This window comes from Physcomitrium patens, chromosome 23 (genome assembly GCF_059467195.1).
Source record: "Physcomitrium patens ecotype Gransden chromosome 23, ASM5946719v1, whole genome shotgun sequence".
NCBI classification, from domain to species: Eukaryota; Viridiplantae; Streptophyta; class Bryopsida; order Funariales; family Funariaceae; genus Physcomitrium; species Physcomitrium patens.
This window is the reverse complement of record NC_143432.1, coordinates 14,098,444-14,118,823: the sequence shown is the minus strand read 5'-3', so window position 1 is coordinate 14,118,823 and position 20,380 is coordinate 14,098,444. Positions and strand designations below refer to the sequence as shown.

General features: G+C 42.3%; 3 protein-coding genes across 5 annotated transcripts; 2 read left to right on the top strand and 1 right to left on the bottom strand.

Annotated features, from left to right (window-relative positions):
• Positions 1-10,978: 10,978 nt before the first annotated feature.
• On the top strand, positions 10,979-15,028 carry LOC112275860 (HIPL1 protein). Of its 2 annotated transcripts, none has more exons than XM_024506547.3 (7): positions 10,979-11,151; positions 11,993-12,135; positions 12,394-13,319; positions 13,416-13,632; positions 13,734-13,900; positions 14,003-14,226; positions 14,341-15,028. In XM_024506547.3, the coding sequence occupies exons 2-7, from the start codon at positions 12,033-12,035 to the stop codon at positions 14,726-14,728; spliced, it is 2,025 nt and encodes a 674-aa protein (XP_024362315.1). In that variant the 5' UTR covers positions 10,979-11,151; positions 11,993-12,032; the 3' UTR covers positions 14,729-15,028. The 2 variants fall into 2 exon arrangements, with proteins under 2 accessions (XP_024362315.1, XP_024362317.1); XM_024506549.3 differs by having other exon boundaries at positions 11,088-11,751.
• Positions 15,029-15,955: 927 nt separating this feature from the next.
• LOC112275862 (uncharacterized) lies at positions 15,956-16,778 on the top strand. The gene is made up of 3 exons (XM_024506552.3): positions 15,956-16,197; positions 16,333-16,411; positions 16,585-16,778. Exons 1-3 carry the CDS (start codon positions 16,043-16,045, stop codon positions 16,651-16,653), a joined length of 303 nt encoding a protein of 100 aa, XP_024362320.1. The 5' UTR covers positions 15,956-16,042; the 3' UTR covers positions 16,654-16,778.
• Positions 16,779-16,969: 191 nt separating this feature from the next.
• On the bottom strand, positions 16,970-19,732 carry LOC112275861 (uncharacterized). 2 transcript variants are annotated; one of them, XM_024506551.3, is made up of 4 exons: positions 19,352-19,732; positions 19,144-19,249; positions 17,438-18,999; positions 16,970-17,211 (listed from the first exon to the last, which is right to left on the bottom strand). In XM_024506551.3, the coding sequence occupies exon 3, from the start codon at positions 18,465-18,467 to the stop codon at positions 17,451-17,453; it is 1,017 nt and encodes a 338-aa protein (XP_024362319.3). In that variant the 5' UTR covers positions 18,468-18,999; positions 19,144-19,249; positions 19,352-19,732; the 3' UTR covers positions 16,970-17,211; positions 17,438-17,450. The 2 variants fall into 2 exon arrangements, with proteins under 2 accessions (XP_024362319.3, XP_090102889.1); XM_090246763.1 differs by having other exon boundaries at positions 19,144-19,665.
• Between the last annotated feature and the right edge of the window lie 648 nt (positions 19,733-20,380).

Below are 20,380 nucleotides of genomic sequence, written 5' to 3'. Positions count from 1 at the left end.
TACCCTTGCATAAGCAGAACCATCGTCAAGTACCTTTGTTTCCATCCGTGTTGCCGTGATATAAGGTTGTCCTAAAATCAACGGATAAGACGTTGTATCTTGAACGAAGAAATGTTGCTCCGTCGCAACATCCCCAATCCGAATTTTGACATCTGGACAAGCTCCATATAATTCGCCTCGTGTGTTATTAGCTGCTCGTATTGCCCATCCATGTTCCATATCAATTGGCCATTTTTGCTTCTTATAAAGATCTTTAGACATGAGATTTATTTCAGAACCATGGTCCACCAAAGCAACTATTGGTTCTTCTATATCTCCTACCTTCACCAATACCTCAGTAGTTGCCCTTGCCCAATGCTTTCGAGTATAATGGCTCAAAGTTTTCATTTCCTTGTCACTAGAATCTTCGAAACGTACTCGCTGATTATACCCATTCTTTTCATTTGTTGGTTGCTTGTAACCAATATCAACCTCTTCTTCATCTCTACATATTCTTGCATCAATAGCATGACTCATTCCAGTTTCGTTCATTAATTGCCTCTTTCGCTTAATGCTATCAATGATAACATCATGAAACTCCTTCTTTGCAATTTCCAAGACTTCTTTCAATGTGAATTCCACCTTAGCATTTAATATACGTTCTTCCAACACCCCTTTCAAATTTGTTGCCGCTTCAATGTCAGAAAGTAGCTTATAAGCAATTGATTTGCCCTTATCTTTTGTCTTCGTTGTTTTTTCTCCCAATGATGCTGAGGTATCCTTTACAGGCAATTCTTGTGAAGCTGCCTCTTGAGCCTTGTCTCCTCGAGTTTGCCTCTTAAAAGAATTTCCTTCTCTAGTATCATCAAAATTTCCTCGTCTTTTTTCTTCCATCAAAGCTTCATGTTGGCTCTTAGCAATATATGCATGAACTGAAAGAGACTCAACAGGATCCTCCCAACCTGTTCTACCTCGTATTGTAGCTGCAGTTCTCAATAACGCTTCTCGAGGTAATTTCCCTTCTTGCATTGTAGAAATGGCAGAAGCCCAAAACTCACTAGTTTCCGTACTTCCACCAATTTCATCATCTACTCTAGCACCATAACTTGCACTTTCTCGTACTACTGTTTCATGCTCTTTTAAGTAATCTTGAACCAATGCTCTCATTCCTCCCTTGCCAAAATTGGTTTGAAGAAGATCCTCCCTATCTTTCAATGCTATCTTTCCATCTTTCCAGCAAATAATTCCCTGCCGTATCATATTATTAAATTCATTGCAATCTTTTCTAGTGTGTGAAGCATCATCACACCAAATGCATCTTTGTACATATCCTTGTTTTGAAACATTCTTCGAATTATTTATAGAAGTATTCTCTTCAAGTCTTGCCAATTTGATTTGAAGATCTTGCATTCCTCATATAATTTCTTCCATACCCATGTCTGCTTTCTTTGACAAGGATGTCGAAGGTTGAACTGTAGGCATTGTCGGTGGTGTTGTACGTACTGGAGCTTTGAGTGCTTGTACTGTTTTCGGAATATTGCTCCTATCCTTCCTCCTTTCTTTTTTTGTAAGCAATCCCACCGCATCTTCAACGTTCTTCCACTTCGTTGTCAATCCTTCATCTTCTTCTTTGTCTTCAAGAAGGGGTTCTAATTTCTCTTGCAATTCTCCATCAGCAGCTTGAAGAAATAGATCAACTTTGTTCGGCTCCAATGTCAATTTTTCTACCTTCGATAATTGAGAGTACTGCCTCTCAAATTCCCTTAGTAGCTCTGTTGCTTGCAAATTCTTATTAGGCCGTTCAATTCATCCCAGAAACAGCTTCTTAGTAACGCGATCAGCATCTTCCAAGAAATATTCGTCTTTCAATGCATGTGAAAAATCCTCCCATGAATTCCCACAACGATCCGTAATCGATGTAATGTGGTCCCTTATCTCAGGTATCGTGGCAAGTCCAAATAGTGCAACCATTTACTTCTCAGAAACCCGATTTAATTCCATTTCACAAACATAACATCTTAAATACCTTGAAATATTCCTCCCATCAAATTGATCAATTTTATTGACCACTGCTTGCAATGCTTTGGTTGCCAAAGCTTTCTTTCGATCATTGCTTTGCTGTTGCTTCATTGACAATGAGAAGGCTTGAAACAAACTAGCAATAGACGGATCCATGTGTATACCTTGTCCTTTAGAAGACTCCCCACCAGAAACTTCTCCCAAAAATCCTTCAAAATTTTTATTTTCGTTTTTCATAAAAATAAAGATAAAATCAACAAAAATCCAATACCTTCCACCTCAAGCTTTCACGTCGGGTTCACCGCTTATGTCATATTACGTGCTTTCCTGCTCGAGAATGCGCCGGGCGTCTAGCTGTAGAAGGTAGTATGGAGATTCGCCGATAGTCAAGCAGTCTATCAGTTTTTGACTGCTGGAATATAAACGACTGCAACAATGTACCGTAAATCTATACGGATGCTCTTCGACTGCTTGTTGAAGTTTTTTTTTTTTGCCCCAACCGGTAGGTCTCTAGACGTTACAGAGAACCCCGAACAACCCAAACTGTTAATCTTCAATACCCCTTTGTACTTACGATCTTGTATCCACTGATTGTCTTGTTAGATTAACCCAATAAATTTCATTCACTCCGCATACTCAATCCTATAGACACCCTTTTAATCCTTCAATCACAGACGTAACTCGATTTTACAAAATAGTCAAGAGTATTCAAACCCACTTCATTTAAAAATCCCGATTCACCATTACAACACTAACTTCAGCAGCGATTGCCTCAGTCTTCCCAAAACTCTACGAAGAAGAAAAATCCAAATTCTATGTCTTTCCTTCCCCGATCCAAAGCGTGAAGCTCCTCTCTCTAATTCCCTTGATCTTCAAAAACCTCCATTGAAAACCGAACTAGTAACCTTGCAAAAGCTTGAAAAAACTCGCTCCCCCCCGATTCCCCTAACTTTATCCCCTGAATTTCTTCAATCTTCCATCTTAGATCCGGACTTGGCTCCCGCCGTCAGAGCTTAGATCCAAAATTGGCTCACGTCATCAAGGCCTTCTCCTCCGTTTTTACCTTTAAGAGATCCATTTACCGTAAACAACGTTCCCTGAAACGGCACAGAGAACAGGACAGCCCGAAACAGAATCGAAACCCCGTAATCGGGACCACATTGAGTCGCCCGATCAATTCAGGTCCCATATTGGGTAAGATGCCCGTAGTAACTTGGATGCTCGCGTAATTGGATCAAATTGGTCTTCACGTCAGACTGGCTGAGGCCCGTAGTAAGACCTGGATTTTTTCGTAACTAGACTGCATTGGGTTGCCCCACCAATACAGGTCTCATATTGGGTAAGATGCCCGTAGTAACCTGGATGCTCGCGTAATTGGGTCAAATTGGTCTTCGCGTCAGACTGGCTGAAGCCCGTAGTAACCTGGATGCTCGCGTAATTGGGTCAAATTGGTCTTCGCGTCAGACTGGCTGAAGCCCGTAGTAAGACCTGGATTTTCTTGTAACTAGACTGCATTGGGTTGCCCCACCAATACAGGTCTCATATTGGGTAAGAGGACCCGGATTGGATTCTCGAAATTGGATCCAATTGGCTCTTCAAACCCGTCGTGTGAATTGGTCCTTCTCATCCTGCTAACTCCCGTTATTAGAATCGAACGGAGCATTTCAGTATGCCCCGGCTGACTGTAACGGGGTGACTGAACCTGACCACTCAGTATTTGCGCTGGAGTTGGTCGATGCTCCCAATATTCGAGGTAACTGAATATTAATAAAATTTCCCTTTCTTTTTATTTTCACTGTATACTCGTGTTACAACACGACACCGTGTGGCTGAAACCTTGCACAACATCTGATAAAGATCCTATTCTCTCCTCAGAACCCTCTCCTTGTTTTACATTAAATTTTATTTTAGGACCTAAACATTACAAAGCCTTTGTCTTGTTAGATTCAAGAACATCAGTTTGTTTCTTAGATGAAGAATTTACTAAAAGACATAGCATATCTTTAGTAAAGAAAACTAAACCTGTTCATGTAGAAGTCATAGATGATCGTCCATTATCTTCTAGAGATATTACTCACGAAACCTTTCTTATAGAAGTAATAATCAATAGTCATAATAGCTTTGTAGTATTTAATATCATTAGATCTCCCTCTAATTCAATTATTTTAAGTTTATCGTGGTTAGAAAAATACAACCCTCAAATAAATTGGATTTTCCAAACTCTTAATTTTTCTAAAAGTATAATTACAAGTGTAGTTAATCAAGTAGAGAGTCATAAGTCCAGTTCAATTAAACTCGTGTTTATAGATGCAAAAGTTTTCTTGCATGTTGCTATGAAAGAATCACCATATATTATTTATGCCTCACCCATTTCTAACGGTGCAAAGACTTCACGTGGCATTCCAAGCTAATATCAAGAATTTCAAGATGTATTTGAAAAAAAGAATGCCGGAACATCATCCCTATGATTGCTAAATTGACCTTCAAGAAGGAGCACAACCGCCATTCGGACCAATCTATAGTTTATCACAAAATAAGTTGACTGAATTCAAGGAGTATATTGAAGAAAATCTAGCCAAGAATTTCATATGCCATTCTAAATCTCTGGCAAGAGCTCCAATTCTATTTGTGAAGAAAAAAGATGGATCATTATGGATGTGTGGTGATTATCGAGGACTCAATAAGATTATCGTCAAGAACATGTATCCACTACCTTTAATATCTGGACTTCTTGATCAGTTGAATCAAGCTAAGATCTATACAAAAATAGATTTCTGGAGAGCATACAATCTACTACACATCAAAGAAGGAGATGAATGGAAGACACCGTTTCAAACTAAGTATGGACATTTTGAATACAACGTCATGCCTTTTAGACTTACAAATGCACAAGTACCTTTTCAACATCTAATGAATGATATTTTTCAAGATTTTCTGGACGATTTTGTGGTCTGTTATCTAAACGATATCTTGATCTTTTCTAAGAATCTAGAAGAACATGAACTTCATGTTTGTTATGTGTTACAAAAATTAAGAGGTGGGAGATTCTATACCAAGATAAAAAAAAGTGTGTATTCTACACTACTCAAGTCGATTTCTTAGGTTACATCATTTCAAATGATGGACTTATGATGGATCCTAAGAAAGTTCAAACTATTATAGATCGAAAGATCCCAAAAACGGTAAGAGATGTTCAATGCTTTTTGGAATTTTCCAACTACTATCGGATCTTCATCAAAGACTTCTCTCGAGTTGCAGCTCCACTTACATATTTGACTTGTAAAGACAAACTCCAATGGAATCAAGAAGCGGAAGTTGCTTTTGAATCTTTGAAGACAACGTTTGTTTCTACACCAATCTTGTATTGTGCTGATTTTTTCAAAGTGCTCTTTATGGAAACAGATGCATCAGACTTTGCTCTAGGTGCGGTTTTGTCATAAATGGGAACAGATCACAAACTTCATCCAGTAGCCTTTCATTCAAGAAAATTCTCAGCAGCAGAAATCAATTATGAAATCCATGACACAGAACTTCATGCAATTGTGGATTCTTTTCAAGAGTGGCATCATTATCTAGAAGGCACCTCAAATCCAATCACCGTATATATTGATCACAAGAACCTCGAGTATTTCATGTCAACATACATATTAAATTATCATCAAGCTGATTGGAGCATATCTTTATCAAGATTCGAATTCATCATCACTTATCCGCTTGAAAAACAACAAGGTTTGTCCAATGCCTTGTTTAGATATTCTTATCTTGTACCAAAAGAAGGAGATGCAGCTTTTAAGCAACAAAGAACGATTTTCTTGAAGTCGGAGCAATTTCATCTTCGAGGAATAAAATCAACATTGACTGTTGATTTAACTTTTTTCAAGCAAGTCTAGTTAAGTATGTCTTCAGACCTTCTTGTTCATGATATCAAGAATAATTCTTCTAAATCTTATGATCCCTCTAAATTCGAGTTCAAAAAAAACCTACTCTATTTTGAAGGATGCCTATATGTTCTAGAAGGAGAAGCTCGTCACGACTTCCCAGCAGCAAGACATTTTGGATAAAATAAGACTTTGGAGCTGATATCTAGGGATTTTTGGTGGCCTCAAATGTAGAAGGCAGTCTAAGATTTTGTACTATCATGTGATGTTTGCTCAAGATCAAAAACTCCTCGTCATCGACCTTCTGGACTTCTTCAACCATTACCCATTCCAGAACAACCATGGTCTTCTGTTTCTATGGACTTCATTACGGATCTTTCAATCTCAAGTTCTTATGACTCTATATTCGTGATAGTAGATCGTTTTACCAAAATGGCACATTTTGTTCCATGTACAAAATCTATCATAGGTGAAGAAATAACTAAGCTCTTTCATGACAATATCTATCGCTATCATGGATTACCCAAGGATATTATATCAGATAGGAGAACTCAATTTGTATCAAGATTTTGGCGAACTCTTTTCAAGATTCTAAAAGTGGATATAAAACTATCTTTGACATTCCATCCTCAAACTGATGGAGAAACGGAGCGTGTTAATCAAGTTTTGGAGCAATATTTAAGATATACCATTAACTACCAACAAGATGATTCGACAAATCTTTTGCCATTGGCAGAGTTTGCTTACAATAACACGATACATTCTTCTATAAAATAAACACCTTTTTTTACTAATTATGGTTATCATCCACGACTTGATACTTTTGACTTTTCAAAAGTTAATAATCTTGCTGCAAAAGATTTGGCGATTTATTTGTCAAAGCTACATGCAACGATGAAGGCACAGTTAAAAGAAGCTCAAGAACAACAAAAGGTCAATGTAGATGTCTATCGAAAGGAACAACCACCATTCTTCTTGGGTGATAAGGTATGGCTACTTCGTCGCAATATCAAGACCACTCGTCCTTGTGACAAGTTGGACTATCGAAGGCTTAGACCATTTTGTATTTCTACACAAATCAATCCAATTGCATATTGTTTATATCTATCGATGTCAATGAAAATCTATTTAGTATTTCACGTGTGTCTTCTTGAACCATACACGACAGTGGACATACCAAGAAGACGACAAGCTCGACCCCCTCCTATGGAAGAGGACAATAATGAACAATTTGAAGTAGAAGAAGTCTTAGATTCAAGGCGGCGCCAAAATAAATTAGAATATCTTATCCATTAGCGTAGATATGATATTAGTGAATGCACATGGGAGCCAATAAAGAATCTTACAAATGCAGCAAAGACGGTGGAGGCTTTTTATCGACGACATCCATCAAAATCAAGATAAAATCTTCTTTATAAAAGAAACAACATTTAGGCAAGATAACATTCTACTTTCAATCCTTGTTTGTAGCTTCTTTGTAGTTGTGACGCTCAGGAGATGGAAAACCAACAACCAGTGGATTCGACTCAAGAGCCTTCATTTGCTGACCTACCGGATGAGACATTACGATTGTCACAACCTTTAAGATGACACAATCGAGATGAAGATCTTCAAGAATGACATGTTCTTCCTTGAATAGATGGCGAGATATAAGACATTTGGTATCACGACTTGGGAAGGGACTCCCGATGTTTGGTGATTTTACTAGAGGTAGAAACAACTCCTGATGGTGTTCCAAATGTTCTATTCGAAGGAAGTTATGAAAGCCTCAACAATGATCAAATAATTGGGTGGTCTTTCCACCGTGATATGGGACACTACCGATGGTTGAAAGGCCCTATCAATCATCTTCGAAGAGAACAAAGATCAGAGTATGTGGCGAATATAATTCATCACATCATAGATTTCTTCAACATATGATGACCGCTCATCGTGGAACTCGTCTCTAGAAGAGGGGGTAATGTCATGGACATACTCATGTTAGCTAGTAATTACATATATAAATAGATAGAAGTAAGTAAAAGTAGATAAAAATAAGTTAATTCTATAATATTTGATATAGAAGCTTTCTAGAAGCTTCATAGCCACTGCTTTGACTTTATAGGTGTCTTTAATTGACTTTTTGGATTAGAAACGTGGTCAATAAGTTGGCCATGTGCCACACATGTTGTTAGCTTGAAGACCAAGCTAACAATGTGGCCCACACGTAAAAAAACTTGCCTTGTAAGTCAAGGCATGTGTCTTACAAAGTCAACATATATTGGAGGTCCTATAGAACGTCGCCATGTAGCTCCTAGTTAGATAGTATATATAGAGACAAGAGTGAAGCCTTCTTCACTCTTGTCAACTCCTTTCTTGTTTCTAGTCTAGTTTCAAGAGTCTTCATGTTTTCTAGTCTTTGGCAATAGCGATTCCAGTTTCTCTTTCAATATACATACTTGTTTATTTATATTTTGTTACCTTTCTTTGAGTGAAGGCTCACTTGTCTGAATTACTTTTTCTTCAAGTTCTTGTCCTTGACAATTGAGCGACCTAACAATAATTTACAAGCAACAAAGTTATTGAAGGAGTTTAAAAGATAGTATTTTCAATCATCAAAAAGAGAAGTTAACATTGAAGCCAAATAAGGTTGAGTTATTTCTTCAAGCTGCCAATGAAGAATTACAAGAAAAATTAGAGTTGCTTCTTAAAGACAAAGAAGAAGATGAAAGATTGACAACGAAGCAGAGAAACGTTGAGGATGCTATGAATTTGCTTGCAAAACAATAAAAGAAGAAAGATAGAATTAATATTCTAAGAGTAGTATAAGTACCTAAAACTCAAGTACCTACTTCACGATTTATAATATCTATTGATTAACCTCCAACAATTACATCAAAGAAAAAAAAATATAAAACTTAAAGAGATTATACATAAGATGCGAGATCTTCAAATCAAACTAGCTAGGCTTGAGGTGAAGACTTCTACAAATGATTCAAAGACTACTTCTAAACAAGGATATGTGCAAAGATGTATTTGGTGTGATGATATTTTTCATTCTCAAAAACATTGCATTGTATTCAATGAGGCGATAAAACAAGGCAATATTTTTTAGAAAGATGGAAAAGTTGCTTTGAAGAATAGTGGTATCTTTCCTAAACCAACTTTGATAAGGAAGATATGAAAGCATTAGTTAAGAATTATTTGATTACACATGGGCTTGTAGCAATGGAAGTTGCAAGTTATGGTGCTAGCATAGAGGATGGCTTTGATGGAAGTGTAGAGACAAGTTATCACGAATATACTTATGTTCTCTAATAAACACCTATATGATTAGATAGGAATAGATAAAAGCTTTATAGAATATATTCCATTGGGGCAACTTGTGCATGAGCCAACTAGCATAAGCTGAAGTAATGTATTATCATTAGAAAACAGTGGAGTCGCTTGTTGAAAAGAAACAGTGCACTCTGATACTCCTTATGTTTGTTTTTAGCTCCTGCGGGTTAAATAAATACCAATTTGTGAGCCGTGTTTTGTCCACTGTGACTTTTTCAATATCCACCAACTTACATTGGAGAGTGCTACAAAGTGCCAACCTAAACCTTTGGCTCCCTTCACGTATGTATCCACTAAAACATTGCAATGATGTGCAATTAATTCGAATTAGTGGTTTCGATGCACAAATATTCTGCCTTCTGATTGGCCGACTATAGACTATGCAGTTGTCGCTATTTGACTCAGGCTTTCGCCATCATGGACTGGTGGGAAAACTCTTCCGGCATTGCATCGTGTGGTGAAGTTGGCTTCTAGGTAGAATCTTGACATGGGTTGACTATCTTCAAATGGTCCTTGTCCAGAGCGAAAGCTTCACCTGAACTTCTGGAATATTGCATTGAACTCCGTAATCCTTCCACGTGCCAAACGTCGAGCCATGTGACCACAGAAAACGATCCCAGTTATTCCACGAGATGCACAAAAAGGAGCTTCAAACTTGCTCGTAAATACAGCAACTTTCTCAAGTAAGCCATCTAGATTCAGCCAACTTCTCCGCTCTTTGCGTGGTGATTCCATTTGTTAATTATAATAGTCGCAAAAATGTTCCTTTTCTAACATGTGTGAGAAAACAATTATTAGCTTTTGTGCTGCTGAGTAAAATCCAGTGAATGGTCAATTGGGCACCAAGTCTAAAAGTTCCCGGAGCTTTAGATGTTGACTTTTAGGCTCCTTTAGATGTGTTGGAGTACAGCTGGGGTTTGGACTCTGCCAGACATAAAACTTCGCTATGATCTTGTTGATGACGACGGAGAAGATAAGCATTAAGGAAAAACTTTGGGTCATTTTTCTCTGATGTTCAGTTAATAAGTGTATTCACACACATGAACACACACCACATCAGGATGTCATAGTCACCAGTTAACACATGAATGCTGCAAAAATAATAACGATTCGCGAAGTTTCTGATAAGCTGAAAACGTCGTGACCTGATTCTTCTCAATCGCTCTATAGGATCCGACCCAACTGGTACCAAATGCAGCGACAACATTTTCAGCTTCATTGATACAGAAATGCTCTCCGAGTCGTGATAGACTCGCATCATCGGGGGGCACTGGTAGGCAGATTAATTGCTGTCTAGACAACTCAACGACGAAGGATCCGTGCAGCTGAAGCTTTGGCCGACTACGCCGCTCTAGCTGATCCTCGAGTTGGCTGGATTCAACCATCTGGATTCCCGGCCTTCAGTCATCTAGCGGTAGGTGCGGGAATTCTAGACTGAGCACTGTGGACCTTGTTGCACGGTGTTGGAACGCAATTCAATCGAGGTTGGCCGGTTAGAAAGCGTTCGTGTAAAATTTTCCGGGTCAATTTCGAAGACTGACATGCCGGGGATGCCGAAGATGCCTTGGCGTCATCGCAAACGTGGCACACATCGCAGACCATCTGCTTCGTTGTACCAACTGGATTAAGCTCTTCCTGGATTCCCTTATTGCTTGTACTTGCCGCCATACAGATCATCCCCGGTAAACTGCATGGGTTGACACCATCAGCAAATGATTCACATGGCAAATCTCAAGATAGAAAATGTTGGCTGGCTTGGTCCCGCAAGAAGGTAAAGTAACCCACGAGCTTCGGCACGGTTCATGCCTCTTTTTGAGCATCGCTACCAGTTCGGGTTGGATCATCGATTAAATGCATCGCTCCCTCATACGATCCGTCTCGCTGTCCGAAACTATTCCGTACTCTCCTGGTGGAAAGGGGGCTGTCAGTTTGTCAACAGATTGCCGCTTCGATTCAGGTATGCATCCACTAGCAGCGGTGGGTTTTGAGCGTGCGATCCTTTTTGTCGGCGAGTTGAGAGATTGTGGTTCTGGCGAACTTGGAGGCGGTGTTTTTTTCTTACTTGGTGGTTCTCGATTTTGAGAATTGGAAGATGGTGGGTTGTGTGAGTGCGTGTATCGTGGAAGAGGCAGACTGATTAGCACGCAACGGATTCAGATGAGCTGTAATACCGGCGCGGAGTGTCGAGAAATATTTACTATACGTGAAACGAATTTAATAGCTGTAAAGCCACAGCACTTCGATGTTATAACCATCTATTGCAATGACGCTTCTGATTGATAGCAAAGACCTCCGAACAGCTCAAAAACATTATTCCCAAAAGCTTCTGTTGGTTCGACGGATTTGTAGTTGTGAGTTCGTGGGATCTTTCTGACGAAACCAATCCCCTTAGCAGTGGTGGTTTATGTGGTTTACTGAAGCTTCCAGCTAATACCGCATCTTGGTTTGTGGCTTCAACCTCGAACTGAGCTGCGGCGTCGGGCGCGAGTACGCACACGAGCTGCTGCAGCAATCGTGTTGGTGGAATCCCTAGTTTGGAAAATTTGATATTCTTCGAGTAAGTTATTCGGAGTGGCTGTTGCATGATCGGACAGTAGAAGGTTTTTCTCACATTTCATGGTTGGGATCAGTTAGGAATTCCTCGCGGATGTATTTACTCCACATGGGTTGCATTCGATTGAACCTGGAGCCAGAGAGCGGAGATCGAGCGTGGCAGTTCATAACAACCAGTCTCCTCATAAAATTTTCTAATGCTCCGTTTGTATGAACCGTCTATTGATTTCTGCTCTCTGATGCAGTTCGCCATGATTTCCTCGGCGTGAAGTTTCGTCAGCAACTATGTCTACAGGGTTGGGTTTAAGAGGTGGTGCGGTAGCCCTGCTACTCCTGGCGTTCTTCGTCTTCTTCACCACAGCTTACCCTCTATGTGCAGATAATCTAGGTACCCTCGCGACCGTTGACTCTCTCCAAGCCTTGTGCAGGAAGCTGCTGATCACCAAATAATGTTTTTACAGCTAGTGCAGAGTCGTCACAATCATGTCAGAGCTGGATAGTCGATCTATCAAAATGTTCACACAAGAGTTGTCAAGCTTCGCCTCTGGTACATGTTTGGCAGTATTTGATTTGACATGAGGCTCGACTTCTCGATTAAATACTAGAGGTTGCAACTGAATTCTCGATTACGTGTTTGTGATTGCAGAAGCTCCCGGACGAGCGAAAACAAACTTAACATTCTGCTCAGCACCTGAGTTCGCGAACAGTGGATGCTGTGACCCAAAAGACGATGCTCAGCTCAAGGCTACTTTCGACGGCATGCTTATCTCTGATACCAGATGTGCAAATGTCGTAAAGCAAATCCTGTGCTCAGTATGTGATCCATACTCAGCGGATTTGTATGGCGCTTCACAGCTTTCGAAGGCGCGCCCGGTGCCTTACTTATGCGCCAGTGGCAACGGCTCCTACTGCAACCAAGTTTGGGGCGCTTGCGCTAATGTGAACATCACAAACTCCCCGTTCGAGCCTGGTCTTCAATCCATTGGCAATAGTAGCTCGAAGGCCACAGCTGCGCTCAACAAATTCTACAGTAATGACACGGCATTCTGCGCAGGCGCAGCGCCGCCGTCCAGCGCGGCGGGGGGTTTCTGCTTTAGCGGGACACCCTTGAAGCTTCCACAGCCCATAGTTCACAGCCCTCCGGCTGGGATTTGCCTGGAGAAGCTGGAAGATGCACAGAAAGGATACTTTTTGAATCTAATTCCGCACCCGGATGGCTCCGACCGCGTCTTTGTGAACACACAGGCCGGGCTCATGTACATGGCCACCCTTTCCGAACCGGGCTCAGGGAAGCCGCTCACCATCGACTACTCGAAACCGTTTTTGAACATTTCTCATCGAACGGAGGGCAAAGGTGAGCTGGGCTTCATGGGCATGGCCTTCCATCCAGACTTTCTCAACAATGGCAGGTTTTTTATTTCCTACAATTGCAATACAACCAAGTTTCCCGATTGCAAGGGGGCGTGCGGGTGTAGCAGCGTCAATCGGTGCAGCAATGTCTCAAATGCGTGCACCTGGTCTGCTATTGTGGCGGAATACACCGTCAACGCTACGGGAGTCACGCCTAACAAGGTAATTTGAATCGACCATCCTCACGATGATCTCTTTCTCTTGGGTTCATTGAACTTCATAGTAACGATTCTGTTGCTGACCGCCTAATTGAAGCAGGCGCTGCAAGCAAGTCCCAACGAAGTGAGGAGAATCTTCACATACGGGCTCCCATACGAGAATCACCATGCTGGAGGATTGTGGTTTGGTCCCCAGGACAAGCAGTTGTACTACCCCTTAGGAGATGGAGGTTCCTACGACGACCCTTGGAACAACGCACAGAATCTTAACATGCCGCTGGGGAAGATGATGCGCTTGGATATCGACAACTTTCCTGGTGAGTGAGCCCACTCGCTGTGGATCATGCTATGGGTTGTTGTAAAACAAATTCTTGAATGTTGTGTGATGACCGTCTGCATTGTTTATGTGAATGAACAGGGAGTACAACTGGGTTGTTTGGAAACTACAGCATTCCGCGTGACAACCCCTTCTATGGTGTGAACAACACGCGGGGAGAGATTTGGGCATACGGACTGCGCAACCCATGGCGCTGCAGCTTCGACAAGATGCAGCCATCGTACTTCTACTGCGCGGATGTTGGCCAGGTGAGTCATTGAATCTCACTCACCTCTCAGCTATATTAGTGCTACGAAATTTGAGTGCAAGTGACCACATGATTGTCATTCTTACACGGGATCGTCTTTCAGAACAACATCGAGGAAGTTGACTTGATATCCAAGGGTGGGAACTACGGGTGGCGCGTGTACGAAGGCACATCGCGCTTCTACCCAGCAGTGTCTCCGGGCGGCTACACGTCCGAAGATTCTATAAATGCGATCATGCCGATCCTTGAGTATAATCACACAGTAGGGATCTCGATCGCCGGCGGCTACGTCTCGTATTCCAGACAAGATGCTTGTGTCTACGGATCGTAAGATTCACCCAAACCTACAATGGCTATCTCTAACTGAAATCCTGCTGCCACAAGAAAATCCCAATCACTAATGGTTTCACGCGGAATCTAATATTGAGAGTTGCATTGCAGGTATCTGTATGCAGACTTGAACGGGTTTCTGTTTTCTGCATTTGAGAATCCCCCCATGAGTGGCAAATACGTGAATAGCAGCCTGCCCTTCAAGTGCTCTTCCAAATCTCCCTTAAATTGCTCTGATACTGCCCCTCTAAACGGGGTCATATCCTTCGGCGAGGACGCGAAGAACGACATTTACATTCTGGGCGTAGACGGGGTGTACCGAATGGTGAATCCCAGCCTATGCCAAATTGAATGCAAGGCGGTGTTGCCTCCCGGTCCCGCCCCGAGTCCTGGTCCCCTCCCTCCATCGCCCCCTTCCAACGCAGCCTCTCTCTTCCTCATTTTGCGGAACAGCGCCTTCTGTGTGATTCTTGCGTTGTGTGCTCTTGTTTGGCTCTGAAGTACGTGGGAGTCAGGGGATCAGGTACTTGGGTTTTGTCCACAGAAGAGAATCCGATACTCGAAGACGCGGTGAATGTAGTGTAGCAGGTGAATAACAATGCGGCGGCTTCATTTGCCCTCGGTTGTACAATATCTTTTAGAAGGAAGAGTAAACTCATCACAATGCAGATCAGGTCCGCGTGACAGTCACCGCTGTCTTACTAGTCTGACCGCCTTGAACGTCAGAGTCGAGAGAATACTGTGAAAATTTCGAAGCATCCATTTACCATTTGCTCAAGCGGCATTTTGCATGTCTTCATCACGGTCCCTAGAAGTTTTTTGTATGATATATTACATGTGATTATCACTTAAGTATGAAAATTTGTAGGTTACACAACGGAGATTTCCCTCTGCTCAGTATTTCGGTGAATGATCTTTGAAAGGGAAACCTTGAGTAATCAATATACCCAACAGATCATACGAGTTGGCCTTATTGAATACAGGCTAATATTGTGGGAAGACATGAAGCAAAAAATGAAGAAAGAACCCCGGAGTTTGAAGCAAAAAATGAAGAAAGAACCCCGGAGTTTGAAGCAATCCTTGGTAGTAGATGGGAGAACTCCTAGACGGCAAATAACATCACAGAAAACCAAAAAACAGAATCAGATGGTAGTCTGCTGTTCTACAAAGTAGCTTAACTGCTCACACACCACATGCGGACCCAGTACATGGGTAAGTTGTACTTCTTTCAAGTTCGTGCTCTTTCAAATTTGCCCCTTTGAAACAGGTACTAGGGCTTCATATGGTATTTTCCACCTCCTTTTAATCAATAAAACCCGTTTACCCATAATGTGTTATATATACACATATAGATTTGATCATTCAACTAAACTCAGAAGCACAGAACAATCGAAATGTACTTCAAGAATTTTTGCGTGTTTTAATTCTGGATTAAACATGCGTGCTCGAGGAACTTTGAATACGCTGTATATCGAAGTTCAGTTGCTCATGTCTAACCCCTCATCTCACAGGTCGTTCGTTTGCTTCAAGTGCCGCAAAATCGCATTTGCATCGTTCATTGCGGACCCACCCGGCCTGGACCCATGACACTCATCGACGGAAAGACGCGAAGGGGCGAGTGGATGTGTCACGAGGATGGATGAGGAATGGATAGGGGTACCCAATCCTGCTCACGCCTCCCTGCTACTTGGCTTCCCTGCTGCGTTGAGCAGACATTTATCTTGCTCCCACACCGTTCTTGCGTTTTGCATCATCCCTCCGCTGCTTCTTGTAGGTTTGTGAGTGCAATCCAGAGTCGCAGTTAGTCACCAAGATGGAGAAAATGTTTGGGCCTGCGTACACCGGCGATCCTGGAGTGCCCCACTCGGACAAGGAGGCTTTTGGTTCCATTTTCTGGGGCTCCGTGGCTTTCTCCGCGTACTCAATCGCCTGCCCTTACTACTGGGAGCAGTGCAACAATATGTTCAAGTGGGTTTCGGTTTTCACCCTGTTTCTTGACGTCTTGTGTTTTCTGGTTGATTTTGAGTGTTTTCCTGGAGGTGGGTTTCGGGGCTTATGCGTATATATCGCATTGACAATGAGCTTGGATGATGTTTATCGCAGCTGGCACGACCTCGCTATGGTGCATGAGCAGCATCACTGGAAGCGCGCGCAGAAAAAGGGGAAGGACTATGAATTCAAGGTCAGTTCCTTGCACTTTCTGGCGAACTTCGGTAGGGTTTTAGGGTGTCGTGAGTTGAGCAGATGGCTTACTCGTTGGTTACCCTAAAAGATTGGGTAGTAATTGAGACTTTCCAGAAGAGAATTGGTTGATTGAAACGATTTGCAAACCGTGTGCGTGGTTATTGTGTTCAGTGGAATAAGATATTGAACAAGACGCAGCGCGAATCGTACTACCACAACTGGGCAGATTACTTCCCTTAAACATGGATTAGTGTTAAATGTTAGGATAGTGGCTGATGATCTGCCAAAGTGCTGAAATGGAATACCTGTATGTAGGGCTTTACCCTGATTATGCACAAGAAGCTCATTCAATTGGTTCGTATTCACCCGTATCTATTAATGAATGGGCTCTTTCTGTAGGTTTTATTTTTCTTTTGAATTTGCTTGCAATTGTTGCCAACTGTCAATCGATCATGTCGAGTGAGATCTTAAATCGTATTATGAATTTAGTGATCTTTAGTGGAGTCTCAGCCTTTAATCTCCGTGTGCAGACCTTTTAGTTCCATTGCATGATTCATTCAATCAACCATACTCAGATTTTATTTATACAGCTTGGCTCCATTTCAGAATCACCTTCATGTTTTCAAATTCATTTCTACTTGCCTAGACTGATGTTTTAAAGTGGCACACCTGAGGGAGTTGCGTCTGTTTGATTGATACTGTAGAAACACAAATCATATGAGATCTTCTACCAGCAATGGCGAGGTTTATCGACCTTGAATCAGCTCAAATTTCGAACCTGATGGAAAGCACGCACTCCTGCATCAAAGAGTGGCTCAATGAAATCCTCCCCATGGAATAAAAATAAGAAAATGTGTATCATCAAGCAAAACCTGAATGCAATAAGTACTGGTGGACATTCCAACATGAACAGCGCGAACGTCACGTGAACAATTCTCTGCACCAACTCTAACCAACTTGAAATCGAACAGATTTCCTACGCTTCAGCAAACAAAATGAGTAGAAGTAAGAATTTACTACTGACGAACTACTATTCTTTAATTAGGTCTTCTATATATCCAATGCTGTCCGTCTGGCTCCACTCGTAGATTGTTCAGCCTCGCAAACAGATCCACAGCTCGCCGAACTCCTCGTTTATCTGCCGCCGTAAAGTAGTCGTGGCCGAACATCACACCGCCCGGCCGCAGCAACCTGTAGGCAATATTGATATCTGACCACGCAGAATGGAAGTCGTGAGAAGCGTCAACTTCAATCAAATCGGCATAAATTCCCCATTTACAGAAGCTCGTCAGCGACGCAACAGTAGCAAAAGGTACTGGTAGAGTGGACCCCGCCAAGTTTCTACTAACTACATTCTGTATGAACTGGTTCATGAGCATGGCATCCCCATTCTGCTGCTTGATGTCAGCGAATTTACCCCTCCGAAACCCAGGCCACCCACGGAAATCGTCGAAACAGAAAATGTCGGTCTGCAATCCTAGTTCCTTGGCAATGGTGCCTAAATGTATTGCCGAAGCGCCGAGAAAACTTCCCAGCTCTATCACAGACCTGGGCTTCACTTCTTCCATGAGACGCCGAAACACGGTCCCGTTGGAGCCCCACCCTCTGATTTGCTCCGGCCGCAGAAGAGCCTCCACATGCTTGGGTGGGAAGAGGTCATAAGGCGACAGGCCGTCGAATAGCTCATTGATGAGAAATTCTCGTATTGTCTCCGGAGGCATTGCCTCAGTTTTGCACTCATGGTTAAATGTGATGAGGTCTGTGGGAAGAATCCCGTAACCAGGTGGTGGCTGGTTCTTGCAGTCATCGCTTTTCTGTGTTTGTTGTCGTAGTGGCTGTGGAGGTGGAGATAGTTGTGGGGAACTTCGGAGTGACGAATGTGTGGCAGAAGCCGAAATTTGTTGAGTGTTCGAGTCTATATACGGCGCGGTTTTACTTGTAGAAGAAAGGGAGAATGCCGGAGATGTGAGAACTCCTATCAGATAAGCAAGGATTGCCACAGTGAACAGCAATGCAACGTCTCGCACACCCATGATCTTTATTTTCCATGTCATCGCGGTGGTTCGTTCTCGTGGCACCGCCTTGACCTCGACTCTTGTTGGCAATTCGTATTCAAGTTCAAAGGTGCCTCTACATCTAGTCGTTCAAAGGGCGAGGTGAACTCCCAGTTTAATCAACACAGCACTAATACGAGACGAGGTTGTAGACTCTCACACCTCAGGAATTTCGGGAACGCCCACTTGCAGCCATTTTAGGTAAGCAAGAGATGAGACAGATACTCGGAGACCACTAGGATCTTACGAAAGTTGGACATCACGACGTCTAGCGGACCGCCTGGTTCACTAACTATTCGAATTTCAAAAACCATCGTACTGCGAGTACCTGCAGCAAAGAGTTTAATCTACACGGTAATTCAACTCAGCATGGCAGGACCCGAGCAGAATAGGTTGTCGTCAGAGCAGGATCGAAATGATTCAAAAACCCTGGAGGCTGTGTCGAAGCCCAAATAACGCACCCGCCCCAGCTCCATCATTCAGAGTGATCGAGCGACCATTCCACAAATGCGAAGCAGGGAGTCTTGAACACCTTATCAAACCCAAATACAGACAAACATTTAGTTTTTCGTAATTTTACAGAGAAGTAGAAGCGCAATTCCAACTAAAACGTCGTAATCAAAACCTCAAATTGGAAAAAATAAACAATGCCCGCAATCGTCGTTAAGGGGCTTACATGAGTGCGATTACCCACCGACGTGCAACTCGTCCAATTTAAGTCAATTCCACCGGAATTAGCACCTCCGTCACCCCTCATACGACAGAATCACTTCCGCCTCATCCTGCAAAATTGCATATTAGCGGAACTTGCGACAACCCATAAAACTATCGAAACCCACCTCATCATCTATGTATCTCTGCACCACAAAAGGAATAGACTCAACCTCCGGAGCCAATTCCACAGCACGTGGGGGTGCCATCAAAAGGGATGCGTCGAAGGCCAACAAAGGCTCCAATCCACGTCGTCATGATTGGGCCTGGGCCATGTCCAAAGGGCGCGTGAGCTGCCACGAAACAGAAGGCTGGAGCACGCTTCCCCCACCATGACTCGCAACCCCCATTCCTCCTCCTCGAAGCCTAACTCCTGTTCGCCATAACCGGCCACCAACTCCCGACACGGTTTTCTGGCTGTTTCCCTTGCGGAATCGAGGCGGAGTCTGGCCACGATTCTCCAAAAACTGCACAGGGCTGAGACTGCACTGCACTAAACTGGCCCTTGGCTCACCGTCTTCGCCTCCACCTCGAAGCGGGCGCGACGTCCGCCGTGCTGCACGTGACGCGGTCGCCGCCGCAAGGGCCTCCTCAAGTCTTCACGGTGGCGACTAAAATTACTGTAACAGTTGTGTTAGTGTGAGTATTCACTTCCATGGCGCTGTCATCGATTATGAAAATATAGATAGATAGATACAGGGGAATGTTAAATAGACCCAAAGTTTCCACTAAATCCACCCACCCACCTGTAAAAAACAAATGGCATTTAAATTTATTTTTCCATTGTTTAATCTCTAACCAATAAAAATCAATCACATTCATCATTATTACCATATTCTTTATTAAAGATGAATCTATTTTGTAAAAGCGTGGGTCTATTTAATCAATATATATATATATATATATATATAAATTTCCTAATTGAACTCATCTCATAGTCACATTGTCATGGCACATATCAATAAGTCAGATAAATCCCTTATTGCCATTGTATGCAAGCAAGTTTGTAATGTGTAGGATGAAACTCCATTGATTTTATAACCTTTGCTTACACAATATCCAAATCCACAAGAGTTCGACCTGCCCACTAGCCTCATCTTCTTATTATTGAAAAAAAAATATGAAATACAAAGCTACTCTATCTCAAAGAAATGTAAGAAAAAAAATCATGTCTTTAGCATGAAGCAATATCTATGAGATCT

Bases quoted from the DNA above. Each gene is read 5' to 3' on its own strand.
- LOC112275862 (XM_024506552.3), top strand. From the start codon at position 16,043: ATGGAGAAAATGTTTGGGCCTGCGTACACCGGCGATCCTGGAGTGCCC. The intron at 16,198-16,332 runs GTGGGTTTCGGT...TGTTTATCGCAG, and splicing joins CAGTGCAACAATATGTTCAA to CTGGCACGACCTCGCTATGG. The intron at 16,412-16,584 runs GTCAGTTCCTTG...TATTGTGTTCAG, and splicing joins GGAAGGACTATGAATTCAAG to TGGAATAAGATATTGAACAA.
- LOC112275860 (XM_024506547.3), top strand. From the start codon at position 12,033: ATGTCTACAGGGTTGGGTTTAAGAGGTGGTGCGGTAGCCCTGCTACTC. The intron at 13,633-13,733 runs GTGAGTGAGCCC...GTGAATGAACAG, and splicing joins GGATATCGACAACTTTCCTG to GGAGTACAACTGGGTTGTTT. The intron at 14,227-14,340 runs GTAAGATTCACC...GTTGCATTGCAG, and splicing joins GATGCTTGTGTCTACGGATC to GTATCTGTATGCAGACTTGA.
- LOC112275861 (XM_024506551.3), bottom strand. From the start codon at position 18,467: ATGACATGGAAAATAAAGATCATGGGTGTGCGAGACGTTGCATTGCTG.